The 27,333-nt window shown below is 42.9% G+C and overlaps 1 protein-coding gene across 1 annotated transcript; it reads right to left on the bottom strand.

Moving 5' to 3' along the window:
* Positions 1–1,473: 1,473 nt before the first annotated feature.
* On the bottom strand, positions 1,474–25,360 carry itgb5 (integrin, beta 5). Its single transcript, XM_003961637.3, has 16 exons — positions 24,857–25,360; positions 24,045–24,130; positions 23,742–23,943; positions 23,378–23,627; positions 22,504–22,672; positions 21,923–22,084; positions 21,439–21,534; positions 21,257–21,346; positions 20,574–20,708; positions 16,362–16,536; positions 15,282–15,536; positions 6,937–7,159; positions 5,592–5,692; positions 4,243–4,362; positions 3,002–3,168; positions 1,474–2,889 (listed from the first exon to the last, which is right to left on the bottom strand). Exons 1-16 carry the CDS (start codon positions 24,933–24,935, stop codon positions 2,794–2,796), a joined length of 2,406 nt encoding a protein of 801 aa, XP_003961686.1. The 5' UTR covers positions 24,936–25,360; the 3' UTR covers positions 1,474–2,793.
* Positions 25,361–27,333: the final 1,973 nt, after the last annotated feature.

Here is a 27,333-nt window from a genome sequence, read left to right as displayed (position 1 = left end):
AAATAATAATATTCAATTTAAAAAATAAATCAGAAGAGTCAGTGGAGTGAACAGTGCACATCAGTGATCTATTTGGTGCCGCTGTAATAAAAAATCTGAATAAAATATTTGATTTTGTTGGTGAAATTTAAAATTAAAGCCTTTCTCCTACTTTGGGGGAACATCTTATGACATCATGTGGTTCCACTAATTATAATGTTGGCTAAATACCAATTGCGCAAATTTATTCCATCGCAGAGTCAGTGTTTTGCATGTTACAAGAATAGAACAAATCTTAGGTAAAAGCCTGAATAAATAAGATAAATAAAGAAATAAAAAAGAATCTGATGGTCCCTTTCAAGGTTTAATGGAAAAACGTAAAACCAAAATTGAATGCACAGAACATTTCAGTAATCAACCCTGGAACTCAACAAAGCCTGGATTAGTTTTAAGAATCATTCCAGTGGGGAGATGCTGAGTTCTGAGCAGTCGACAAAGCTGAAGACAGAATCTGTCTCTTTCCCAGAGTAGGTAACATCTGCGTGGGACAATGAAAGCTGAGTGCTGATCATTGACCCTAAAAGATTCCAATCAAAAGGAGTGCAACGTCCTTCTGGTAATGAGCTATTGCCTTCAAATACACCCAGAGGCAGCAGTCTGAATGAGGTGTTGCCTCTTCCACCTGTGTTTAAACTCTTCAATGTCAAGATTTTCTTTAACTCTAAACTTAGCAAGAGTCAAATATGGTAGAACTTGTTTGGCTCTGATCAACACAATATAACCAGGTCAAGGCGGCTGTTGTTTTTTTTTTTTACCTGTACCTCCTAGGACTGGTGGTAAACACAAAGATTTAAACCTTTTCCAACAAAACCATAATTATCCTGGATGGAGCTCTTTTTTTGGACAAATCTGGTGAATCAATATCTGCCCCATAACTCCTTATCTGAATTGAGGTCTACTTCTTGTACCCAGAATCTCCACCCATTCCTGGCTCTTGTCCTGCCCCAGCATGCAGACCCACTTGACGCTTAAGCCATCTTAAGACGCCCTAAATTACCATCTATTGAACTCGACATAAGCATCATATATAAATCTGCCATGTTAGCAGCAAAGAATTTCTCCTTTTCACACGTCAGCTGATATGAACTACATCATTTCAAACTAATGTTCGCTTCAGTAATAACAATTGAAAGTTGTAATTATAAAAACATTTAAAAATGTATATTTCTGTTTTTGTAAATTAACCTGAAGCATCCCTATCAAAGAATGTTGAGTGCACATTTGAATTCTATCTCTTACCAATCGTGATACATGTTATTTTTACATTACCACAAACAGGAAAAATAAGTTGAAGTAAAATATGAGATGTGATCCCTCCCTCTCAGAAGTTGTTCCTCAAAATCTAAAACTTCTCTCATTAATCTGCATGTATCGCTGCACCACTTCCTCAGTCGCCTTCCCTTTCCCCGTCTCTCTTGCAATGAACACAGAAGATGCAGAGCAAAGAGAATTTTATTCTTTGTGAAGCCCTTTTCCACAATCTGGAGACATGCTGAGAAGGGCAGCAGCATGAATGCACAAGAACATTTGTAATAAGCATGTGGGTGGTTGGATCAGCCAGGCTGTTCCTGCCTGACACCAGCTCTTTATCCATGTAGGCTGACAAACAAACACACAAGCTAAACAAACAAGGCATGTTTTGTAAAATGGAGGAATTCATAATTTTTACTGGATAATAAAAATTACTCAATTTAATTTCCAATAATATATTAATGGGGAGGATGATCATAAATAGAACACAGGATGGATTATATGATTGCTGAGAATCAAAGACGGTCGAAACATGAAAATGATCCAGTAAAGGGCAGTGAAGATACCATGTACACCGTAATAAAGGTCACCCAAGTCAGCAGAAAATCGATCATAAAAGACACCTAACTATACTAAAAATGAAACCCCTTAGCACCTAAATCTGTGATCACCTGGTTTAATTTCATTGGTCAGGATCTGTTCGACTTACAGATCTGTAAGACGATACTAAATAGAGTGAGTGAAATGATTATAGTACTCAGAAACACAGAGCACGGGTGAGCAGGTCCATCACTAGGGACTTCATCTTCTGGTAATTCATGACCGCAAATTTTGATGGTCTGAAACTGAACTGAAAAAATAGAAAAATACCTTTTCACAGCAAAATAAAGTCTGATCGTATGCTTAACTTCCCAGAAGTGGTGAGAGGGCTGCCCTGCTTTTCAAATAAGGAGCTAGGAGTGCAATTGGAGCATTCTTAAACACAAACTTCTAATCTATCCTAGACATTTGTCTTAATATTCTCTGTGCAAAATGAAAGTCTACTGCTAAGTTAATGTTAGTAGTACATGAAACCATTAGGAGTGAGCCTCAAATAATGAGAAGTTATTGCATGTAAGATGGTACCTGTAGAATGGAGGTCTGGGTGCATAGTGGATACTGGGAGGAAAAGCATTTTAAGCGTTTATAAAAAATATACTGTACAAACACGACACCCTCGCTTTACACAAAATGCTGGTTTTATGGCAGTGACGGGGAGAGTTTCTTCTTCTGGCGTGGTTACAAATTCACCACTAATGCAAATCTGTTTATGTCTCCACAATCCACATTTTGCTGCTCCTGCATCCTCAGTCAAACACACAATAAAGAACAATGTCTTTAAAAAAAAAAAAAAGGCCACAGATTCCCAACGCAGCATTGTTCACTGGATGAGGTTGTGTTCAGTCCACTGTCCTCCAGGGATCTGCTCATTGGACCGGTCCCGCCAAGCCCTGTGCTCATGGATCAATGCATCCCGCCGTTGTAAGGTTTTCCATACATGCTGAGGTCGGTTTCTAGATCGTGCGTGGAGACGGGCTGCTTGTACAGAGGGTTGGAGGCCTGTGGGTGACAGGAAAACAGTCCAGGAACAAAATGAGCCACTCTCTCTTTCAGCGGCCAACTCGGGGTTATTTTAAAACATCCTTAAAAGCGACGGGTTGTCGCTCCTTACCATCTCATAGCGGGCACGCGAGCGTGCACTCTGGAAGCGTGAAAACTCTCTCCAGTCGTGAATGGTGATGACCAATTTCCAGACGGCCAGCAGCACCACTCCCACAAGCAGGATACTGCCCACCACCGCCAGCAGGACCATTAGGGCGTCTGTCCCAGTGCTGCACTCTGAAAGGGGAAAAGTACGGTGGCTGAGAAGCGCAATACAAAACAACATTCATGAAACTTGAAAACATGTTTACATTTAAAAAAAACAAATAAACACAACATTTAACACTTTTAGCAACTCTAAAATGAATGAACCAATAGGACAGCATGAGGATGAATGTGGGTGGGGGAACACTGTGGTAGATACTGAATAGAGACCTCTTTTTCGTGAGATATGGTTAAAGTACAACAAGCACCATTAATAGCGTTGCAGGTAAACTGCTGACTCCTGATTGGTCAGAGCTGTCATCTGCATCTGTCGAGAAGAACGTTAGCAAACCACTCACAGGCATTTTACAGACCAGAATAAATGTGGTCAGACTCAATCTCACGTAATGAAATCATTAATAATTCTTTCTTGTCATTCTTTGATAGAAAATCCTGGAAAGCTACAATTAACAATTAGAATTTTTATATGACGACAACCCACCATGTTGCACTTAGGGGCACCAAACACAGTGGGCAATATTAGAGTTTGTCTCTATTTTTCCTGCAGAGAGCACCACCACCATGTGATCCATATTTAGACTGCAGGTTCCCGCTGAAAACGATTTGAACAACTGACGGGCGCTCAGGCCATGAATGAGGCGTTGCCTCTGCTTTGTGACAAATATGTGCTAAAGGCAGCACAGACGTGCCATCAAGATTTCTCAAGGGGGGGGTGTGAGGAATGTCATCTCTGTTGTGCGTGTACGTGTGAAAAAAAGAAAAGGCGGCACAAGGAGTCAGCAGACAGTAACGTGACCTGTGAATATCTCACCTCATACTGTATTTATTAACAATTAACCTAAAAACTGATCTGATTAACAGGTAAAACATTTCTGCAGCGTGCATGTGTATTCTAAAAGTATGTGTGAGGGCTTCAGAGGGTTTGGGTTGGCTTTTGAACACAAACACAACATGGTTTGCAAAGATTGGCAACGTTCCTGCAATATAAATGCAGCAGCACTCCTTATTTTGGTGAAAATATCACTTAAAAATAATGCACTGGGCTGCCACATGGACGAGCATTCAAGGAGAGACAAAGCAGCCAACCTGGCTCTTTGAGAGTGGTGAGGACGGATTGCCCGCTGGTGTGCTCGGAATATGTGAACTTCATCACACAGTTGTTATCAGTCTTGTAGAGGCAAAGCACGGCGCCGGGGTCGTCTGTTTCTGTAAGGGAAGGTTAGAAAAATTAAAAAGAAAAGCATGACAATTGCTAATTTAGACCATAGAGACAATTTAACAGGAATTAAGATTAAAATGTTTTTTTTCCTACAATCAATGTTTTCCTGGAAGTAATAAAAAAGCTATTATTAAAGTAATATGTCAGGGTTTTGGCTTCGGATTGAGAAACCCACAAAGGGTAAACAACAAATCTGAGCCTGTGGAGGAAAACCAGAAACACTTGGGGATGATTGTCTTAAATTTCTGAGCTGTGAAATCATGACTGAGTCTGAATGGGACTGAGATATTTTGCATGCTCATGTTTCCAGCGGACTTTCATCACCAAAACAACAGCTCGAGGGAGGGTGAACGGGTGAGCTCATGCTGATCCCTGATCTCTTCCCACTATATTACATGCACAAAGTATATGGAATGTACATGTGGTGTCCATTAAGGCAAGTCAGACACTTGAACTAGGACTGCTAGCAAACACGCGAGATTTGGGCCAGCGCCGCGGTGGGTCAGTACGAAGAGTTCTTAGAATAGTCTGAATATAAACACACCCGTGTCAGTCTCCCCCACCACCAAAATACTGTAGCAAATTCAGGTTTTAGTACATTAATAAATGCTGGACTCGCTCACATTGGCACAAAAGATGGTTTATGAGCCGAAGCACGCAGACATTTTTGCTTTCCAAGTCACACATGATGTTTTTTTAAATAGTGACACACTGATGTTTCCTCTCTGGTGTCTGTTGTCTCTACTGATGCTGCCGATTTGATCAAATGCAGATTCTTCCACCCAGTAAAATAGCGCAGACATTAGTTCATGATTGATGATCATTTGAACTCCTTGACATCTGAAGCCAATTAGATGACACATGGTAACATCGATTATGTGTCCCCAAGCCTGCAAAACTAGATCCAACCACATATTAACAAGTGACGATGTTGGATGCACACATCCTCCTGATTGATGGTGGCTGAGCTGACTTTATGGGACTGAAAGTGGCCTCTCCCATAATTAAACACCTCATAGAACCTCATAGAATTCAATAGGTTTTCAGTGAGTCACAGAAAAAACAACTATATATAGTAACCCCACAACAACACAGGAAGTCTCCTATAAAGTGAGATTTGTAATGGGTGAGTGTGACAGAATACTGGGCTCTGCCAGACAGCTGGTCAGTGTGGCACAGCCTGTCTGTATTTATGTGTGTGTTTGGGTTCACTCACTGAGAGTCTCCACGGTGATGATTTCATCCTTGCACAGACGCTGGCAGGTTTGGTTGTCTGTTAGCTGTCCAGAGTTGAAGAGACGGCACTCGATACACTCCCTGAAACACAGCAGTGCAACTTCAACCCCAGAAATCTACCTTTTAAAATGGAAAGCTGCCTCTATATCATGGGTGGCCAAATCCAGTCCTCAAGGGCTGGATCCAAGCCAGACTTTCTGTCCTACAGGTAAATACTTTGGCCTGGGGTTCCATTTACCTTGGTGAAAGCGGTCTCTCCCTGGTAGGATGCAAAACATGGCTGGATTCCAGCCTTCATGGATTGGACCATCATTGCCCATCAGAGGAGGTCAAATCCATTCCTCCAGGATTTGCATCTTACCAATCAGGAAATGCTTTCAGCAAGGTAAATGAAACCCCTGGTGAAAGTGTTTACCTGTAGGACAGAAAGTCTGGCTTGGATACGGCCCTCGATGCCCACCCCTGCTCTATATTCATCTTTGAAAGCAAACATCCGAGACTGTATAACCTGTTTAACCTTTTTAAACTTCTGTCTGTTAGTTATATTCTGACTGTATTCCACATGCTCCTTTCCAGTTAAAACAACACAGATGTTAAATAAGCCAAAGACCTCTTGCTCAAGTAGGAAAAATGGATTTACAGCAATCAAATGTGATATATAAGCTGGCAATGTACCCCCCCCCCCCCCCCCGGATGTTTCTCCATGTTTTGGCAAAGAATAATGAAAAATGTTTCTTTCTAGACGTACCATGTGCCTTTATTTCATGTACTGGTCAAATGTGTGCATGACTGGAGAACCCACAGTTGAAAAGAAGCTATGGACTGTCTAAACTCCTGTCGAGTCACAGGTCAGAGGTGCTTCCATAAAGAAGGCCGCTGCTTTTGAATCCATGTGGATGTCAGTTAGGGGCAGGGCACTTCTTCATTAGATGTCTGGACCTCTTAACATTCTGATCTGCCACACTGAGAGATGCTAGTCAAGCCTGCAGTTTGGCCGGTCCCATTTTAAGGGTCACAAATGGCACGCGAGCTATCTGGACAACTGTCTAACGACTTCTTCATCAAAGTCTACAAGAGTTCATGAACTAGTGAGGTCTGCTCTGCTCCAGGGCTGGTGGACAGGTCACTAAAGACCATTACTCAGGCCAAACAACTGTAGGGTTTTCACCTTACTTCTCATTGAATTAATCGATTAATTCATTGGTAGTTTTTACAATTTTTCAAGAAGCGAGTGAAAAAAGCAGACCTCATGAGATGTTCTTTGACTTAAAAGAAATGACAAGATTCCCCTCAAAGGACTGTTCTGTATGGAGCAGAACGCTTACCTCTTAGTAGCACAGGCATCAGGGCAGGTGGGGCATTTTTCACAGGTTTCTCCGAATGAACCCGGCTCGGTGCACTGACAGCGACCACACGCACAGCTGCCTCGCCCGCTGCACATCCGTCCATCATCAGAAATGCACGAAGATGTCTCGGTGGAGCAGTTACAGTTGTCACCAACGTAACCAGCGTGGCATTTACATTCCCCGCAGTGACACTCTCCGTGACCTGGGAGAGAGAAGGCAGGAGTGAAAAAATCATATACGTAAAACCAAACTAGCACAAATGCTGCCAGGTATTTAACTCCCATACTGAGTGTGAACCAAACTAACACATGACTGCTACACTGATAAGGCTGAATTAGCTGGATATATTTACATTTTCTTCTGCAATGGCCTGACTTTACACAATGTTTTGGAGCTAAAGAAAAAGCCGTTCTTTTATTTATTTTCGCCAATTTTAACCTTCTATACTGGCAAACAGCAACATAGGCTACAAAGAAATGCAAGATCAAATTGAACAGCTCCGTTACTGTCAGCAAAATAAATGTGATGACTGTTGCGCCAAAAACCGACAGAATGGTGGACAAAGGAGCCATTAATTTATGGCGAGGAGTGCTAGATGTTTTTCCTTTACGAATGAACTGAAAAATACCCAATTATACCTTCACCTAACCAAAAACATGGTAACATTTTGAATGAGGATCTTAAACAGTGGAGAAATATATATGTTGATGTGTGTGGATTATTGACTGGGGAATAAAAATAGATGAAGATTATTGTTATTGTGTCAGCTTTTGAAATGTCTGGAATAAAAGACAAAAAGCAATCCAGTTATTATGTCCTTTAACAGTTACCCTGCAATCAGCAACACACAGCACATTAATCGGTCCATACTTTAAAGCAAAAGAGGAGCAGAAGCCTGCAATGAAGACCTGATGTGATACAACAACAACAACAACAACAACAACAACAGCAGCAGCAGCAGCAGCAGCTGATGTTAGCTGATGACTTCAGCTCATCTGCATCCAGCACCACGTAGCTACAGCAGCTTCATGGGTCAAAGCCAGAGTACCTTCACACAACACACAAGAAAATGTTTGTGCACATCTTCGACCTTATTCATAGAACACATTTAAATGGGAACAAATAGCACTGATTCATCATTACTCAGACTTTTGCAAATCTTGGACAGCTACAAAGTCTTGTCTTGATGGCAATGATTGATTTCCAGGATGTTCTAAGTTCTAAGACTTGGACAAAAGTTGCAACATAATCAGAAACATGTAAATGTCCAAAGCGCATGTGTCTCAGCTGTGATGATCGTTAGTAACCCAGTCAAAATTCCCAGACATAAAAACCATCTCCTCCTCCTCCTCCTGGGAACAGCAGTGACAGACTGAATCAGCTGCAGCTCGACGCCTCTGACATGCTTCACATCTGCTCCCAACAGTGGGAAAACTCTCCCTCTTCCACAGGACTCTTTTGGTTTAATGATAACTGTTGACAGAAGGCTGGTATTTGACACGTTACTTTCATTTTTGAGTATTATAGCTCACGCTTTTGTGTCGTTTATCCAAAATTGGCTGGAGGGAGGGTGAGTACAAGAATGTATGTATTACACCAGTTTGGGCCAGTGCACGCTAGTTGCTCAGGTCAGGACTTGGTAGTCAGGATAACATTTCCCAGAACATCATTGAAACGTATAAACATGCAAACCTTTAGAGGGAGACTCCAGGACAGTTCTTCTAGTGCATGCCATTACGGATTCTTTTATGAAGAACTCAAATGGAATGAGAGTGGAGGCGATTTTATGAGCCAACAGGAACCGAGCCCAGGAGAAAATAGGTCAGATCTGTGTCGTGCAGAGGAGAAGCTACTGCTTCTGTGCCACATGCGTTCACGACAGTAATCAGATTTACTTCACCCCTGGTACAGCGGGGGAAGACAAGAGCCCTGGCTCGAACCCAGACTCCAATCAAACAAATTAGCGGTAAAAAGAAAACAAAGTAGTAAATAGAATCAAAATTTTAAGCAGTGCAAATGGAGACTGAAGCCATGCTGGAATTATGGCCAGGGGAGCCACTCCCAGAGCCCAGACTACTCAGGCTGACAGATGATCAGTTGAGTAGACACAACATGTCCTGAAGAGACATCTGACAACCATGTGTTCGCTCATTATTATTATTTCCACAGGTCTTTTGCTTAGAAACTGTGCTAAAGTCTCGCACTGAATAGATTCAGGAACAATTAATCAGACCATTACTGCAGAGAGCACAAAGAGGCTTTACTACGATGGAACGTTGGCCAATCCTGGGATATTTGCACTGGTACACAATGTTAAAAACAATGATCAGAAAGCTTAAGGCTAATAATATAGTCAACACACAGGTTATTCACTGATACCAGTAGTCTTAAACATCATAAATAAACATGCATTGCTTCATACATAGGAACCTGAGCATTGGTACTGCTTGAAGATAAACCATCACATAATAGCGCAATCTGCTTTATGTCTTAAAAAGATGCCCTAGTTGTTGAGAACTGTGTTGTCAGTCTGAGTAATCAGGGACCTCATATGCACAGACATCCGTCCAAATTCACGTAACATTCGCCAAAATCTTGGCAGACACTCTGCATAGCAGTGATGTGAACATTTAACACGAGTGTAAGAGTAAATTCACAGCTGCAATGATTTCACGTATCAGCCAACCAAACAGGGCAGAGGCCAATCCTGAGGAGCGCTCGCACACAAACACTTTTATGGCCTTTTCCCCTGTTTGTTCTCCTGAGCTGATCTGGTTACTGTGTTCCACCAATATCGTCTGTGGAAATCCATTATTGATGGTTAGCACCTGTTAAGTTTTGCCCCCTGACAGTGCCCTCAAACAGTATATAATCAAGTTTTGGCACATCTTAACTGGGAAAATTCAACCATGATAAAACTTATTAACTCGTCCTTTTACAGTTCCTACAGTTCCTGGTATAAAAAGGTTATTTTATTCTGTTGATGTGGCATCATTATCCAAGTTTGAGTTGAAACAACATAACTGAGTCATTTTCATATACAAACAAACAGATATACATTCAAGTATGATCAGTTTTCAATCACTCAGTGGAAAGAAAGTGATCCTTTTCAGTTCTTGGTGCCTTTCAGCCCCTCCCAAAGTAGAATTTGGTCTCTTTATCTTGCAATTACATCCTAACCACTGACTGAGATGGTTCCATTTCTTTTGGCTGCTTTGTCAGATCATGATAAACACAGCTGTGCTGAAGGAGGATCCTCAACAGTTCTGTTTCTCTAAAATGATGCCTCTCGATTAGCACAGACAGACAAGCAAATAGAGGCTAAATGACAGAGAAAAGAAGGCAGCAGGATGTTTATAGTTTAATGGCTCAGACAGTGAGCGTTTTAACAAAGACAAGGTGCTGTAGACAGTACATGCTTTCCCACTTATTAGCCCTGGAAACATGACTATAATGTCAGATTTTGCAGAAAAATGATAGCATGGGAGTTGTGAAGAGGTTCACGGAGCACCTGCCAGCCAAAAGCAGCCCTTTTCATGTTTTTGTATGACAAAGAGCTGTCAGCCATCTTGTTTTTCTTCTTCAAAAGTACAAAATAAATAGAGGGAGGTGGAAAAGGTCAAACCTTCGTAGGCTGTATTTTAGAGTAATTGTCTTAATGCATAAGTGGGACAGACGCTTGGGCCTGCAAAACATAACAACAATCTAAACAAAGTGGAGGAGCTCTGGTACCAAAGGCAGCAAAGATTACAGTGTTAGGTGGTCATAGAGAAATCCCTGAGACTGAAACAGTGTCTGATGTGATGTGGGAGCGTTCAGAGCGACTGCACCAGCATCAAATTGTTCTCTTTCAGACTCACTGTTGATGCAGAGTCAGAAACGGTCACTTCCTGTAGTGACAGTACAAACGGCCTGTGTCCCAGAGGCAGGGCTATGTTTGTAGAGCGAAAACATGCCCTCTAACCTCCTACATCTCCACTTACAGCAAGAGGTTCCATATTTTCTGCTCTCTGTTGTATCTGGAAGTGTTGCTAAATAGTTGAGGATGGTGTTTTTATTGCATTTTCACCAGTTAGTCCAGGTTTTAAGATCTGAGGTGCATCTTGAGGCCTATTTTTCATGAGGGTTGCATGAGCTTTTGTGTTAGCTCCCACAGTCCAAATACACACAGGCTGATCCTTGGCAAGAGAGAAGAGTAAATACAGTAGTGCCTGGTTCTTTCACTTTAGTCACCAAAACTGAATTTATCAAGTATGTCACGTAAAGATCACATATAATAGTGTAGTATATACATTACATTTCTCCTCCACAGACTATTGGAGGACTGGGAAAGGTTGAATTTGTCCATGACTGATATTTTAAATACATGGCTCCTTTCAGGCCGTTTTACAGTGTTTGTTCCGGGATCAAATGAAAACCTGTTAATCACAGCGGCCAAGTTTGACCCTAAATGCCGGTTAATTACTTTACAGTCATTTCGATTGAAATTAAAGCAGAGGAAATAATAAGTGACAGAGAGCTCTGTGCATTCATTTCAGAGTAGTCAGGCGAGACTAATGGAGCTTAACATGCAGCCCCTCCCTGACCATGAGCCCTGACTCCAGAACAATATCACCAAAACCATGGAGCCAAATTACATGGTGGACTGAGGGATGTTATTACAGTTCGGTAGAAGGCCCAAGCTGCTTCTTTGTGAGCTTGAGTGAAAAACAGAAAACGGTCTCACCGATCCAGGGTTAAAACCTCTTTTTTTGCAGTTCAGAACCACAAATTGGGGAACCAAAATTGCTGATAATAAACTGTTAACAAGCTCATCAGCAGGCAACATGGAGTGTACGTGTGTGTGTGTGAGGTGTGTGTACGTCTGTGTGCACACGGGCGTTTGCAACATTTTGGCTGCTCGCTCAACAGAGATTCAATTTGAAACGTCACTTGCTGTTACTCATTGGAGGAGATTGTTACTCTTCAAGGCTGTTTGAGGTTGAAGGGACAGCATATTGTTTTGATAAAAGGAAGACAAATCAGCCAGTCAGACTAATCTGTCTCCCAGAGAAACAGGAGAAATGAACAAACATGGGGTGGATGAGTAGACTTCCTAGTTTAAAATACCAAAATCAATGTTGTGGAATGCAAACATGTTTGGTTTTGAGCATTTTGGGAGGCCTATGATGTATTACAGTGATTTTCTTAAAAACGCTCCCCCATTTTTGCATGAAGCAGCTGAAATATGTGGACAGTTCAAACATGCAGGTCAAGACCTGCTCTGCCTGTTCTCCATCAGAAATAAACAGGAGAACAACGTCATTGGCTGGGCCAGCAGGTAATAATCAAGGAGTGTGGATTAAAGAGATATAATGATAATAAACATAGCACAACAGTGTTGGGGCCTGCTGAGACGCCTCGGCATCCACAGGAATCAACAGAGCCAGGGAGGAAAAAAATGCAGAAGACAAGGTATTTAGAGGAATTATCACAAGTTTTAACATGGTACAATGCTGACCTTTGCTACTGCAGCAAGTCATATGTCATGTAGATGAAAACAAAACGCAAATACTGCAAGAGTGCAAACACGTGTGGTTCCATTTTTAATATCCTCAGGCTATTATAGTGACTATAACAAAGGACAAAAACAAACCTACATTTTAGGTTCACACACCAGCATATGTGACAGCTACTAAATTGATACTGAATTGCACAATCGTTTGTGAAAGTTCTCCTTTGACCCTCTTTGCAATATTACTATCATATTATATTTATTCCAGTCGTACTCAACTTCAGCACCAAGCAACACCTGCAGCTTTCAGGGCAAATGTCAGGGTGTGACCACGCTGAGGGCGCAGCTTATTATCGAGAGAGTTTTACCTCAAAACCCTGAATCCTTTTGTCTGCTGTAGTCAAGTTCAGTCAAGTCTCAGATAGACGACAGACGGGGCAATCTTTTAGTGTTTGCTTTCCCCCCAGGACTGAACATCCGGCACTGCTGTGTCAGCAAAACTGAATTCCCAGTTCTAGCAGGAATGAGTCTTGAAAGATGTGTGAGAACAAAATCTACAGACCGTAGTCCACACACGAGAATCAGCATATGAACTGAACAGAAAAGGAAAAATTAAGTCAGCAATTCACATACACACCCTATCTTAAATAACTTATGATTGAATCTTTTATGACATATCTAAGGAGTCCAAACTAGCCACATCTGACTTCCTAAAATAAGAAATGTCTACTGCCTTATTTTTAACCTTTGTGTTCAGTAGCAACATTAATGATGTTCCTACAAGCGCATTGTGATATCATGACTCAGCAGTCCTGAGGTGACTCTGGCGACCAACAATGCAGGCTTTCTGTTATTTCTGAAGCTTCACGTGTGCCTGAACATGTTTGGACTAGGAAAAGGTTGAGGTTTTCTCCCATTCCCCTTAAGTGGTTCTGTAGAGGGAAAGAGCCTCCATTATTTTTTTTATCCTGATGGCACAAACAGACTAACAAAATGAAGGGAATCTTGTGTGTGCAGCAGTTTGAGGAAGGCCAACCTCCCCAACAGTTCCCTTTAATCAGAACTGGGTTATCAGAGTCTCCACATCAAGAATCCCATCTGGTCTAAGGCTGCCATGGCTCAGAAGATGAGTGAATAGAGGTTTGAAGAAGGTGCCAACAAAGACCTGACCTCTGATCAATTCTTTGCCTCTGGCCCAGAGTTTTCAGTGTAGGAATCTATGCTTGTGTTTACTCCTACTGACCATAAACACTGTTAAAATGACAGACACTTTTACTTTGGCGGCCGATTATCAGGCAGAAAAATAATGACTTTGTTAGTTTTGTTTAAAGTGGCTGAAAACAAACAATACTAATAATTCAATGTGTGTGTCGTAAATAATTAAAAACCAAATCAATGACGGGAGGATCTTGAATAGAATTGTGTGATTGGGAACTCATTATAGCTCCAAACTGAGGCCAGAGTGGCAGAAGTTAGCAGACTGTTAAGATTTAATGACTGCTTATGGATGATGAGCACAAACAGTCTTTCTGGATGTGTGTGTGTGTGTGTGTGTGTGTGTGTCACTGCTGACTGAAGCAAACTCTTCTGGTTCTGTTGAGTATAGATAAATAGAATTGGGCATTGTGTCGGTGGATCGCGCCAAAACCAGCGCCGCAATCACAAAGCTCTTTCTGTGGCTTCGGGGGGGAACAGCCATTGGCTTGGGGCCGTGCCAGCCCCCCCGATCTCCCCTTCAGTGAGGCAGTGTTGAAGCAGAAAGAGCCAGAAGAGTTCTGAACCTCGTGTTCTGGGAAAACTGCGCGCCCGGTCTGACCAGAGCCAAGGGTTCTTGTCCATACTGACGGTTTGGGGCCCGAGAAAGCTCAGAGAAAAGACGCCATCAGAGCCAGACACCGACCATCACTGCTTATTCGTGCCGGGATGGAAATGTCCGGCGTTTCATCCACCATATGCAGCCCTTCACCCGAGTTATAAGGGTATAAATAGGAATTTTCATTTAACAATGTAGAAAGAAAAACAAACACGTGCACCAAAAGGAAAAAATAAATGTTTGCAGCATTAACAAGCAAAAACCACTGTGCAGCTATGCTGACTCCTGGAATTTGATATCCACGTTCCAAAGTGATAATGCATTCTTCATCCATGAGCCTGGTTTTATCTTGCAGCTGTTTGCGTTAATGTAAAGTGCTTAGAGAGCATTTTAATTGTAACCGACAGTAAATAAATAAAGGTGAGTTGAATTGAATAAATGACTATTAATTCAAGGTTAATTAAACAACCGGTTAGTAACATTTTGTTAAGTTAAGTTTGTTAAGTTATATAATTTAAGTACACAATACACTATATTTTGGCCTTCATTTTTTTGTTGTAGGACTTTTGCTGTTTTGCTGAATTCCTGGTTTTTTTAGTCTCCACCTGTCTCAGGTCTTTGAAGAGCCCAACAAAAAACACAAAGGTCTAAGCTAATATTGCAGCAGCTGTTTTGGGAGGGGTGGAGTAAAGCCTGCAGGAGTCTGAACTGCTGGGTTGTTACGGAAATCATTAAAGATCAAAACACCCAGACACACCTACAGCAAGTATGGGATCATGACCCAACGATGTCCGATTTCGCTCTTTCAGATAACAACTTCCATAAAGACCCAGACAGGAGGAGCACGCAATAAATCTGATATCGCCTTGTGTTTACACAAAAGTCAGCAATTAGGAGAGTGCCTCTGTATCTGCGCAGCTTTAGAAGCACCAGTAAACAATCCCACTTCCGCTCGCTCCACCACCACATCCCTCCAACGCGGGACTGTCTTGGTGAAAACGGTGATCGTGGCCTCACCTGAGCAGAGGATGCCTTTGTGACGGGCACAGGAGAAATCGTCGCATTCGCAGAAGCTGCCGTAGATCTTCCCAAACTCCGACTCGTAGCACAGACACTGGTTGCAGCTGCATTCCCCCCGGCCACTGCAGACCTGCTTGCCCTCTGCTTCCCGGCAGGCGTTCAGGTATATGCTGCTGGCCTCTCCCTCCTGGCACTCACAGCGGGCGCCCAGGTAGCCCGGCTCACAGTGGCAGGTGCCACAATTATAGGTGCCTGGAAGAGATCACGAATGCTTTATTCTACTGCTCTGACTGGCAAGTAATAGTCAAGTACAGTTTCCTGTATTATAAGAAGATAGCCAAAAAATTACTAACATTTTAATAGCCTTAAAAATTAATATCGGCACAATCTAGGAGTCCAAACTAACCATATTTTTTGTGGGTTTTTACAAATTCTAAGGTCTCCGTTAGGAATGTTCAATACCATTTTTTGTCAGACGAGTATGAGTTCTGACACTTGAATACTCACTAATATCATGTTGTTGTTTTTTTTACTCCTGAAGTTTTCCCAGCTGGCATAACATACCTCAGTCACTCTTGTATACCACTTAAACCAGCTCATTTATCACTGAAATGGATTTTTTTACTGGTGTAGTGACAGTTTACACCTTAAGCCTATAGTCACTTTATGGACGTACTGGCTTGCATTTTCTTTGAAAACGCAGATTGATTTCTCTGCTTTTAAACAGATTTTGTGGTTCTGTTGCTTTGAGCAGACCTTCAGTCCTGTGGAGACAAGAACATCTCATCACATCTCATCACATGCAGAGCCATGTGGTATCCTACGTAGTAAAAACTGCTTTAGCAGCTGGTCAGCATGGACGTCTCAGTCATTTCAACATAGGAAGGAACCAGTTCAGGTGCTTCTGGGCATCTTTTTTTTAAGTTATTGTGGCCCCTTGACATCTCCCTTTGGAGGATTTCTGACCACACTGACCAAGGACATCCCAATTACGCTTGATCGGTTCAACAGGACAATCAAAGTCCACATAGCTGGAATCGACCCCAGAACCTTGTTGCTGTTGACATTATGAAGTACCTGTGGAGCTACAGATGCTGCTGTTCACTTGAGCCGTCTTACTGCAGCCACAGTCACACTGGTAATCCACAGACACCTCCAGGTGATCTTTGAAGCCCACTGGCTTGATGGTGAAGCTGTGGTTGGCACCATGTGGAGGGCAGCTTCTCGCTTCCACACTCACATTAAATGAAACCTGATGAAGAAAGCAGTCAAGAAATTACGGCTCTTTCCACCTTCTTCCATGGTATGTTCTGCAATATGCCCATTTTGTGCTGCAACTCAATTAGTTCGAACACCGTTTGTAAATGTAAATATCGTGTTCAAAAGTGAAAATAAAGCGTGTTAAATGACCAGTCCATCATTTGCCCCCCAACTTGTTGAGGATCCAGCCAACAACTTGCACATAACAAAAGCAGGTCACCAACACCTGCTCTAACGTCACGCTGGCAAAACCAAACAAAGGTATAAAGAATATAGAAAAATATATAAAAAACATACAGATAACAAACATTGCATATATTATTTTATATCAGACTACTGACATCCACGAGGTTTAACCGAAGGACATATTTCTCCATTATATCCCGTTTCATTGGGAAACATTCTCCTCTTTCAACATTTCAGCCATTTCTAATGGCCCAACACCATTTAATAATGGTAAAAAACAACCAGCGGCTTGTGCACGACAACTTCCCGTCAGCCTGCATGCCTGAACTCTGTGAGAATGCGTGCCGTTATGCACAATGCCAAAACCTCTCCCATTTAATTATTCTGCGGAAGGATGTTTGGACAAGATAACAACCCAGCAGTGGTGGTTTCTCTTCCCTGCTTCAGTCTTTACATTCTTACCCACACTTGAATGGACATTATTATTAGTAGTAGGATTACTTTATGTATCACTTTATTAAAATGATACACATTTTAAGGGGAAGGCAATTTAAATATCTGAACCTCAAAATGTTTTTTTCTTTTAAATGGACAAGTATGTTCACAAAACACAAATATTTTTAAGTGGATCCAAAGCAGAGCTTGTCTTTTATTCTTTTCAATCTTGTTGTCACGTTTGCAGACGCCACAGCGACTCATAACCCATGGAGACAAGGCCTGATGTGGTGGTGTGGAGACCGCAGCCTCATCCTCAGTCCCCAGAATCCCAAGGACATACAGTAGTTGTCTGTCTTCCCCCCCGTCTACGTCAGCCGTGGCGATGGTCCCCTACATCTCTCTGACCACCTACACCGAGCACACCAACACCACGGCTGTCTGTAAGCACCTCTGGCTGCACGTCGACGTGCTCGTATATTCTGCAGCTGTACAGCTGACCTCCTTCCTCACTGAGGTATGGAGGCTGCACATTTGCAGAGAAGAAGGCTCTGCGGTGGGGGCCGTCGAGGGGCCATGCAGCCCTGCAGCGGGGGCTTGTGCGTGGGTAAGAGGAGCAGGGAGACCAGACTTAAGTTCGGGTCCTTGAGCTTAGTGGATCTGCGGTGTACCAGGACCACGGTGTCCCTACCCACTCCTGATCAGGCTGCACCCGTGGCGCCATTCTTCCTATTAACCATTTTTCTACCACAAACATTATATAAAGGTTGAATGAAGCGGGGCTTTGGAACAGATACTGAAGTGCAGGGAAATGCCCCAAGGCCCTCATTCTGATAAAAGCTCTTCTAAAGCAAAAGGTTAAAATATTAACAATTTACTCTCGTAAAATTATGAATTTATAAATACTTTTAAAATAGGTGCCAGTTTGCTCACGAGGAGTCCTGAGTATCTGCTCTTGGTTGCTCTTCCTCAGCGACCCAAAAGTTCATCACAGGTCAATGACACTTGAATTATTTTATCTTTTATCTTTTAATGAGACAAATGATGAAAAGGATCCGAGTCTGAAAACAACCCTGACTGATGCGGGAAACGTAACAAGTTAATGAGACACACAATTAAATTTACTGTAAATCTAAGTCGTGAGGAGGCTCGTTCTCTGCATCATGTGGCTCATTGTGGGGAAAGTTGCAGAGGTGAGAATTTCACGGGAGGAGCAAGATGAGCTGCAATGTAACTGATAATATAGTTAAAATCTAATCTGAAAATAAATGAAATGTCAAGGCTGGAAGATTTGTCCAGACTGATGGCTGCGGTTTAATTCCACAACTGCACAAGTCTTCTTGCGACTCCACATTTTAATTATGTCTGATTAAAAAAAATAAAAAATTAAAAGTTTTAAAAAGTTACCATGGGAACCTTTGTTTCATGATGGAATTCTTATGACTCTCTGAAATTCAATTAGCCAGAAGCAGTTCACCAGAGAGAGCCAAATAACGTCATATGACTCAAATACTTCTCATGAGTTTAGAAAAAAGGATTTCTACGAAAAACCTACACACAGAACTGGAGATATTGATATGTATGAGCCCTGCTCTGTTGGCTGCTGGTAATCTCCACCTCAGCCAACACGTCTCTCTTAGGGCTGAACTTTCACAGGCCTCCTCTTGCCGGCCTTTGTGCCAGGTCATTGACATGCAGCGTCGGGTTCGTCAGAAAGCTCACGCAGTCGACACATACCGGCTACATCCTAACTAAAGCTTGGCAACAGGCAGGCTGAGCTGCCCCCCCCCCCCTAGTTTTCTTTCACTGCCAAGGAACAAAAAGACGAGAGCCTGAGCCATCACCCATGAGCCTTCTTTCATTCCAGGCAGCTTCCACAAAACATCCACTATCATTTTTCTTCACCGAAACTAGAAAAATATCCAAGTGTTCCCAGATCTGTCACTTTAATCAAACCACAACCAAAACAAAATGGCTTCAAAGTGCTCTCCCTTACTGTGGTAAATCATTCTGAATTCATCAGGCCATGTTGTTCACTTCTCTTATCAGTTTCGTTAACTGTGAATTTGTTAACGCTATAAAAATAATTGTATGAATCAGCTGCAGATTTAAAGAACTGCAGATATGAATATGTTGAGGATGAAAAACTGGAAATTTTGATCGTCGTCTAATAGAGCCTGACATTCAAACCGTTTTCTAATCATGTTCGGTCATTTGGGGACTTCTGCTGCCACTCGAGTTGCACATGTAACTTTATTACATCACATGCAATAAAGTTGTGAAGCAACACCCAAAACGCCTGCCCTCTACTTTCGGTTAGCTACTACATGCTTCTCACAGATCACTCATGAACACTTGCTTGTATCTCAGAGGTGAAACACACACGTCTGCAACCTACACAAACACTCTGTAGCAAGAAGGGAATAAGATTATTATCGAAACCTTGTGCGAGGGGCTAAAGCTGCTGTTGTATTTCATGAATAAATCCGATACTCAGCAGTACGGGGTAAAGGTTCTTGGTCCAGACCGATTTAGATTTGCTCTTTTCAGGAAACTCGATCTCACGCAGAGACTGGGACTTGAAGCCGTGCCGTCAGAGCAGCCGCAGCACACGGCCCTGTCAAGGCTCAAGTGCTGTTCTGCACAATAACACTGTTTTAGCCTGGTGATATTGTGATGTGGCTGGTTGGAGTCGGTTCTGGGAAACAGAATGGAAGCAGCCACATTCAATGATTTCAGAGGAGCGTGCGCATTAAATGCTGGTCTGAGTGCAAGAAGGCAGGTTCTGCTCCCTGCACTGAATCTCTGGGAGAGTTCTATATTGATCTCATTTTGTTGCATGCGTCAACAACGTTTCTGGAAACACAGAAAGACAGAACACCTGGAAATGAGGTGAAGAGGTCAAAGGTCAAAGCTCAGCGTAATTCATTGGGAAACTTGACCGACAAGCAGAAACATTTGGGCCTTGATGCACAAAACAAAATTGTTCCAGTTGAAATGAAAAGTTAAATGAATGAGCTTATCGCATCACTTAATCTTTGTGGGGGAAAGTCACATGCTAACCATTACCCTTTTTCCTCCAGTCACAATAATTCTGATTGTGCGGTCATTTCCTGTAGGCAGCAATGATTATGTCAATCCACAAATATTTAACTGAATTGGAATTGATCATTTAGATTCTTAGTTTCCCGCATCCTCGGGAATTCTCATTTCACCCTGCAGTCCAAACCGGATTCTGACTGGTCTCAATGCTTCTGCACATAGACTTCCACCTGCATGGTCAGAAATTGCCATGTTTCTTTTTTATGCTGCAAAGAGATGTTAGAAGTGTTTGATACAGCTAGCATTAGAGGAATGTTCAGGAGCATTGAACATCTACAGTGTGATGTGCACTGAACATGCACTTACAGTGTCGCCTATCTTTAGGTCAGCACACTTCCTGAAGCCTGGCAGTGGCATCCCATCCTGGCAGGTGGCAGTGAAGGAAAGGCTGATGTCCTCTGGATGATCCCAAACCGAGAGCTCTACTTTAGACCTGATGTTCTGTGGAAAAAAACAAACCAATTCTCTCACAGGCTGTTCTGCCCCAGTCCTTTCTAGCAGGCAAATTTGAAATAATAATTTAAAAAAAACTCTGGCGAGGGACTCCACGGTCTGTCACAGAAATTGATGAATTGATTTACAGTATTAGAAAAAACTGCAGGGAGTCTGAAATGTAAAAGGTTTTGTATTATGTTGCTATTTAGCTGCCAGAGTTTATCTGAATTTTTTTTTTTTTAAAACAACCGAGAACTGTGAACAACTGTCAAACAAAAATCTCCACCCTACTGCTGCTGAGTTCATTTTATCAATATTTCCATTTCACATTATTCAAATAATTGCAGCTTTTAGCAGCGGAACTGAACATGTGGCTGAAAGACTCCGCAGCACTCATCAAAATCAGAAGTCAGCTTGTTTTCAGGCCCTTGTTACAGACGGAGGCACGTTATCTGCATCTCTGCGGGGGAAGGGTGTTACAATTTCCCTTTTATCCGTCTCCCCCAGCATCTGTCACAGCTGCAGCGTTTTCAGCTTGGACCGGATCTACTCACGTTATAAGCGGCAACGATCAACTGAATCACATTCTTGGAGTCCTGGTCCAGGATTTCCACTGTGGTTCCGGGTATGAGCGCAGTGAAATTCTTCAGGGGAGAAAGAGGAAATGGAATTAGCTGCTTGAGAGTGAAGGATTAAGTAATGAGACTTTGCATATTTAACTGTTAAATCGGCGCACCTTGTAGATGATATACAGCTGTTTTGTCACTGCAAAGATAAGGAAGATGTTATTTTCTGCCAGCTTTTCTCCCAGAAGTGCCAGAGAGGGATAATCCTGTAGAGAAAGATGGAAAGGAGCATTGTGGGTAAATTCTGGGCAAACACGCCATATATAGAGCCACTCAGGAAACAAATGGAAAAAAAAGTTGCTGCACTTCTGACCCCAGGTCTGTTTGGCTCTGCTGTGTCCCCATCAGGAGACGTGGTTTGTTCCTCATGACGAGGCCGATTCAATTCAATGTTTTTTTCTTTTTATTTGGCAGGTGGCAGAAATCAACATGCCAGAACAGTCTAATCACACAAGTTCACTCAAGTCCACCAGGCAGATGTGAACCATTCTTTTAATAAATACTGAAAAGAAACGGTGGGTTTCCCCCCATAAACAGCAGCTTTTAAGCAACATTTCCTCTGCTTTCTCAGGGAAAGAGTTATGTTTAACTGACCATCTTTGTAGAAGCGCTGTACTCGCTGTTGTCGTCAAGGTGACACTGTCCATCGTGGGGTTCAACGAGGCCTCCGAGCCTCCCATCCAGAGCGAGGTGAGGCACGTCATCAGTGGTGAACACCAGGAGGTGGTAGGCCTCCTTCCTCCAGCCGATCTTCTCCTGTTTACGGCAGATCGACTTCAATTTAGCCTTGAATTGCTACGCTTAGTGGTATAAATGTATGGAAAATATCAAGACAAGTCCTATTTCTCAACTAGTGAGGTAAACAGTTTGGGGGTAATGGGGTAAAAAAGTCCTTCCCAACTGAGAGCAGAATAAATACATGATTAATACTTTTTCATACTTTATAAATCATAACGATCTAGTTGGCCTGTACAGAAAACCATTCAATATTTTACCCTGCTCGTTGGAATGGCTACTTTCGCATGGTTTTTGTCATGATACACAGGTCGTGATGTCCTCGTCCAGTACAGAAATCTGCCATTTTAACAGCAGCGTGGAGTCTTGCTGGATCGTTTCTAATTTCATGCGCGGGTGGGCAATAATTTAGTGGCACAGTGAAAACCGACACTTGTCACCTTGCAAACAGCAGCCTGCAGAATGGCATCGAACCCGCCCTCCGGCGCGTCGCGGTTCCGAGACACCATCTGCTTCTGCACCTCCTCGTTGAAGCGGTCCACTTTGTCGGTCAGTGGGAGAATGTGGCGGAAGCCGAAGGTGGGGACACAGTTGGGGAACAGCTTGTATCTGGGCACAGGGAACAGGCATGGACATTAGATCACAAAACCACCAACAGATTCTGCCGCCAGAGAAGCGGTTTTCTTGTCTTTCAGATACTGGCAATGTTGGGTTAATATAACCGGCCCGCTTCTCACACCCAGGAGGGAGGCTGCAACCCAGATAGGAAGTGATGCGCGATGCAGCTGTTGAGCTAGCCGTCGCTGGAGGGGAACCGCCGCGCAGCTTCGACCGAGTCTGCTGCCTTTCAGTAGCCCTCGCCGACCCAGAAGCGTGGCCATTTTGAAGAACCGCGGACGCGTTTGGGTTTTCTCAAACATCGTATTCTAGCAACTGCAGTGCATCTTATGTATGATTCATGGATCCACCAAAATAGACTGTGTGGGTACAGGACTTTTCCTCCACAAGCCTTTTCTGCGTGAATTAATGATGACATCCTTGTGTTGAGAAGAAATCAGAATCCCAGAAATCAGAGCATTTGCACCTAATAGTTTTGCTACGCACTTTTTAATCTTGATCAGGAAGAGTGTTTTAGTTAAAATAGCATTCGATTCCTATCGATGTCACCCAAATGTTAAAACATTGATATTTTCATTGTTTCAATTTTGAGATGAGTAATTATCAGCTCACCAATCATCTGAAAAAGGTGAGAGTCACTTGGCAACAGGACATCCACCAAAGCAGAGTCCCACCTAGAGCAGTGGCCTAACCTACCCGCTGCAGGGATTCTCCTGATATTTTTCTGCCGTGTAAGAGAAAGGGGACATGTTCTTGTCCACAAAGGTGCCGAAGCCCAGCCTGAAGTTGCTGGTGAGCTTGCCCATCTCGTGGGCCAACTTGGTGCCCAGGTTACGGATGGTTTCCAGATCATCCTTCATTGAGAGAGAGAGGTCCATCAGGTAGTACACATCCACCGGGTAGTCCTCCACCTGCCGCACCTGCAGCTCGAACCACGTCTGGCCTCCTGAACGAGCAAACACATTAAGGAAATGTTTGGGAAGAATCTCGGTGGGTCTGATGGTCGGTTACCTGGAGAACAAACAACGGTTGTCCCTGACTGAATGTGAAGGAAACCTACCAGGCCTCAGGCTGAGGGCCAGCTTCTGGGGCATGATTTGGATGACGTCATACTGGGACAGCCCTTTAGAACTGAGGGGAATGTTCTGCAGGACAGAGATGCTACTGCTGGGGTTCTCCACAAAGCGGGGCTCACACCCTCTTTTCTGCAAGTTCTGTATGAAATCACAGCGTGACGTCAGCGTCTTCCCCCTCCCGAAATCCTGAAGGACGGAAAAAAAAAACGAGCGTCCCCTGTGACTCCTAAAGCACCTGGTTGGAACAGAAACATGACATAACCTACAACAATATTTCAAAGACGTACCTCTTGCGCACACCAAGCACAGCTGGGGTGGATGAGGAGGCAGTCCCGGCAGCTTGTAGCACTACCACTCGTACATATGTTGAGACCTGGGGTAGTTCGGGGGCACAGAGGGGGTGATCACAAAACTAATACTGATGCACAGAACCAAAGACTCACAGTAGCAGACGCCCAAACATCTGTGGACAAAAGGTAGCTGCTTTTCTCTTTAAGCAGCTGTTTTTGATGCTTCCTTCTCGACACGTGGGTCTGTTAGGATTTGGAACAGTTCTGAAACTCTGAATCACAACAATCTAAATGAATAAACATCCTGCCCAGTTCTGTAAAGCCAATACACACTGGTAATGGAATGTCAGAGGAAGGGGGGGGGGGATCAAACCATATCACCAGGTTATGCCACAGGCGCTTGTGGCTGCTGATGGAACCGGATCACTGATTATCGGGCGATATGGCTGTTGACTGAACAGATCCCTAAAACTGTCCATTTACACTTTGGGGTCATGTTCAACCAAATGCCTCACAAATGACAAGGCACGCGACCCAAGAGTCTTTAAAATGAGAGAACCTGTGTTTGAAGACGCATGGAAAGGAATCTTACTTTCATCTCACAAAGTGTTCCCTTCCAGTCCCATTTCAGGCACGGAAAACGAGTCACTGTATTTAAAACTGCAAAGACGTTGATGGATGACGGCTGGTAAATTAGTGAATTGAAGCCGAATGCCTGCACACCATGAATGAAGGTCGGTGCCACCGAGCACACGCTGCGTTTGGACGTTCACCGCGTTCTTGTGCGCCAACACCATGTTCTCTCCTACCTCTGACACCACGCAGAACCGTCTCCAGAAGCACGCAGGTCAGCGCGGCTCTCCACGTCCACGTCGCCGGGATCCACATGGCGCACAGCCCGATTTGCTGCCTTTGGTTCCGTATTATTTGACCATCAGATCACGAAAAGGGTGACGATCAATGCGAACCGCGACAGGAAAAAAACCATGCTCACACGTCAGCAGGAGAGAGGCGTTAAAGCGCAGACGACTTCCATTGTTTTGTTATTTTTTTCGGTCTTGTTGACCTCAGACACGGAACAAATCGGCGAGTACCGTGTTCGTTTTGGAGCCGCCTGACGCCTTCCAAGTCTGGACGACTTCACCCATTACTGACAGCGGCTCCGACACAGATTCGCGGCCCTCATCGATCCGGTTCGAACAAAAAGCGATTAGGCGGACGCGGCTGGGAACGAGGGCGCAAAAACAGAGCGCAGCTCGGTCTGGAGTTGCCTTCACTGACCCAGGTCCATCACGGTGCCGGAGCGTTCCAGCTGGAATCTCCGCCCAATCCCCGACTGGCGATTTACATTAACCCCTTCGTCACAACCGCCACGACGGAAACGCGGATCGTTTCGGATTTAAATCCCTCGAAGACAATTGAAACACAGTCATAAGGCAAACACAGTCATAAGGTGAACATTAAATGCAACATCAGCAAACATAGACGTAGACTTGTTAAATGACTTACAATAATAATTGTCTTACTTTTGCGATTACAGAAACTGGTTTTCTGTAACTGATTGTATTTGGTATATGTCATTAATGGAATGTAATCGTTTATTAAATGATATGTTTAGAACAATGGAGGTGAGTACGTTAGAACGTACATGCAGACTTGAACGCCACGAGAGCGACTTAATACAGTACATTACCCCCTGGTGGTGGACGAGAGTAATGCAATGAATCTCTTCTGTGGAGCTTATAATTCAAAAGGAGCCCACCCACACCTGAGCCCATTAGCCCATGCTGTAAGTATGAGGGGTGACAGCAATGCAACTGCACCCACACCAACGCACTCCCCAGACTGCATTTCAGCCTTCTTCTTGTGACTATTCCTTGGCTCATTGTAGGGATAACGCAAAGGCCAAACAACCATTCACAATACTTGTGCAGTGTGGGAGGTTTTGCTATGGTTGATACATCACAACACAGTTTACAGTAGAGGAGGACCAGTCAGACCCACACAACAGAGACAAAACATGGGAAACCTTGTCACACACCCAAACATATTTACCAACCCAGGTTGTACAGACAAAGCAACATTTGACTTGAATGATTTCTGCCATTGCTACGTCATTTCTCTTCAATGAAATGTAAGATCAGCCACTAAAGATAAGCTGAAAAAATCGTTAAGGTTCACTCTCATAGGAAAAAGACAAAATGAATCTTTGTAAATTGAGATTGTGACCATTAAAATATCAAAAATACACACAAAAACAGGTTCAGGTGTTTGTAGACCTGAGGAAAATATGTTAACAAGTAAAATTTTAAATTGAAGATTTCCCACTTTTTTTTAGTTTTAATTTAAACAACAGATTTATCATGGGAAAAAATATCTTGACCTCTGAAAGTAATACTAAATACTACCTTTATGTCTTATGTTTGATGCACAAATCCTGATTTCAGTAGCACTTTCTGAAACCGCAGCACCGCTAGTTAAAACATGCGGTGCACTGCTGCCATCTGCTGGCAGAAATGGCACAATACAATATTCCCCCAGGTCACAGTTAAACTCCAAAATAATTTAGTAACTACTCTCATGCCTCCTGTGGATAGGTAATTCCCACACCTGATTCATAACCTCTGTTGTGGGACTATTGAAACAACTCTCCTTGTATTTCTGTTTCCGTTAAACTGCGTTGATGATGGTGCTGAACAGGAATGAGATGGTTTGAGAGGTAAATTTTAGATTTAATTTTTTTTTTTTTTTAAGCTGTCTCATTACCTGGCCTCCAGTTCCAGATAGGCCATTGTAGTTAGAAGGATTGTGAGGATGGAAGTGAAAGACAGGGAGGCCTGGAGAGGACATGAGATTTGTGGATTCAGTAAAAGATGACACGATGAATGGTGCAATTAGTTTAGTAAATGACTTCATACATGCTATCAAAATAACCTCGTCCTTGACTCTTGATGTAAATTGAGAGGATAATTTGTGTGGCAATCATTTAATATTTGAAGTATATTTAAATAGCAGAATCGTAGCCTTTTATAGAAACCAGAAACATATCGTGTTGTAGGCCAATACTAATATGTAAAACTAGTCCAGAAAAGGCGAGTCCTTGTAATACAGCTACTGCTCACAAGAGGACGCTGTTGCTTATGTAACTTAATAAGGAAATCTAAAAGAATTTCTGAAAACGTTTTCACAAATAGTATCCTGTCATAAGAAAGATATTCCCACTTGAAAATTATAGAGGAACAACATTTGATTTAAAAAAAATCCTCTTATAAAAATATCAAATTCT

Source organism: Takifugu rubripes, chromosome 1, assembly GCF_901000725.2.
Source record: "Takifugu rubripes chromosome 1, fTakRub1.2, whole genome shotgun sequence".
Taxonomy (NCBI): domain Eukaryota; kingdom Metazoa; phylum Chordata; class Actinopteri; order Tetraodontiformes; family Tetraodontidae; genus Takifugu; species Takifugu rubripes.
This window is presented reverse-complemented; position numbering and strand designations above follow the sequence as displayed.

Excerpts from the sequence above, each read along its gene's own strand:
- itgb5 (XM_003961637.3), bottom strand. The coding sequence starts at position 24,935 with ATGTGGATCCCGGCGACGTGGACGTGGAGAGCCGCGCTGACCTGCGTG. Across the intron at positions 15,537-16,361 it reads CAGCATCTGTAGCTCCACAG|GCACCTATAATTGTGGCACC; the intron begins GTACTTCATAAT and ends GATCTCTTCCAG. Across the intron at positions 4,363-5,591 it reads CATCACCGTGGAGACTCTCA|AAACAGACGACCCCGGCGCC; the intron begins GTGAGTGAACCC and ends CTTCCCTTACAG.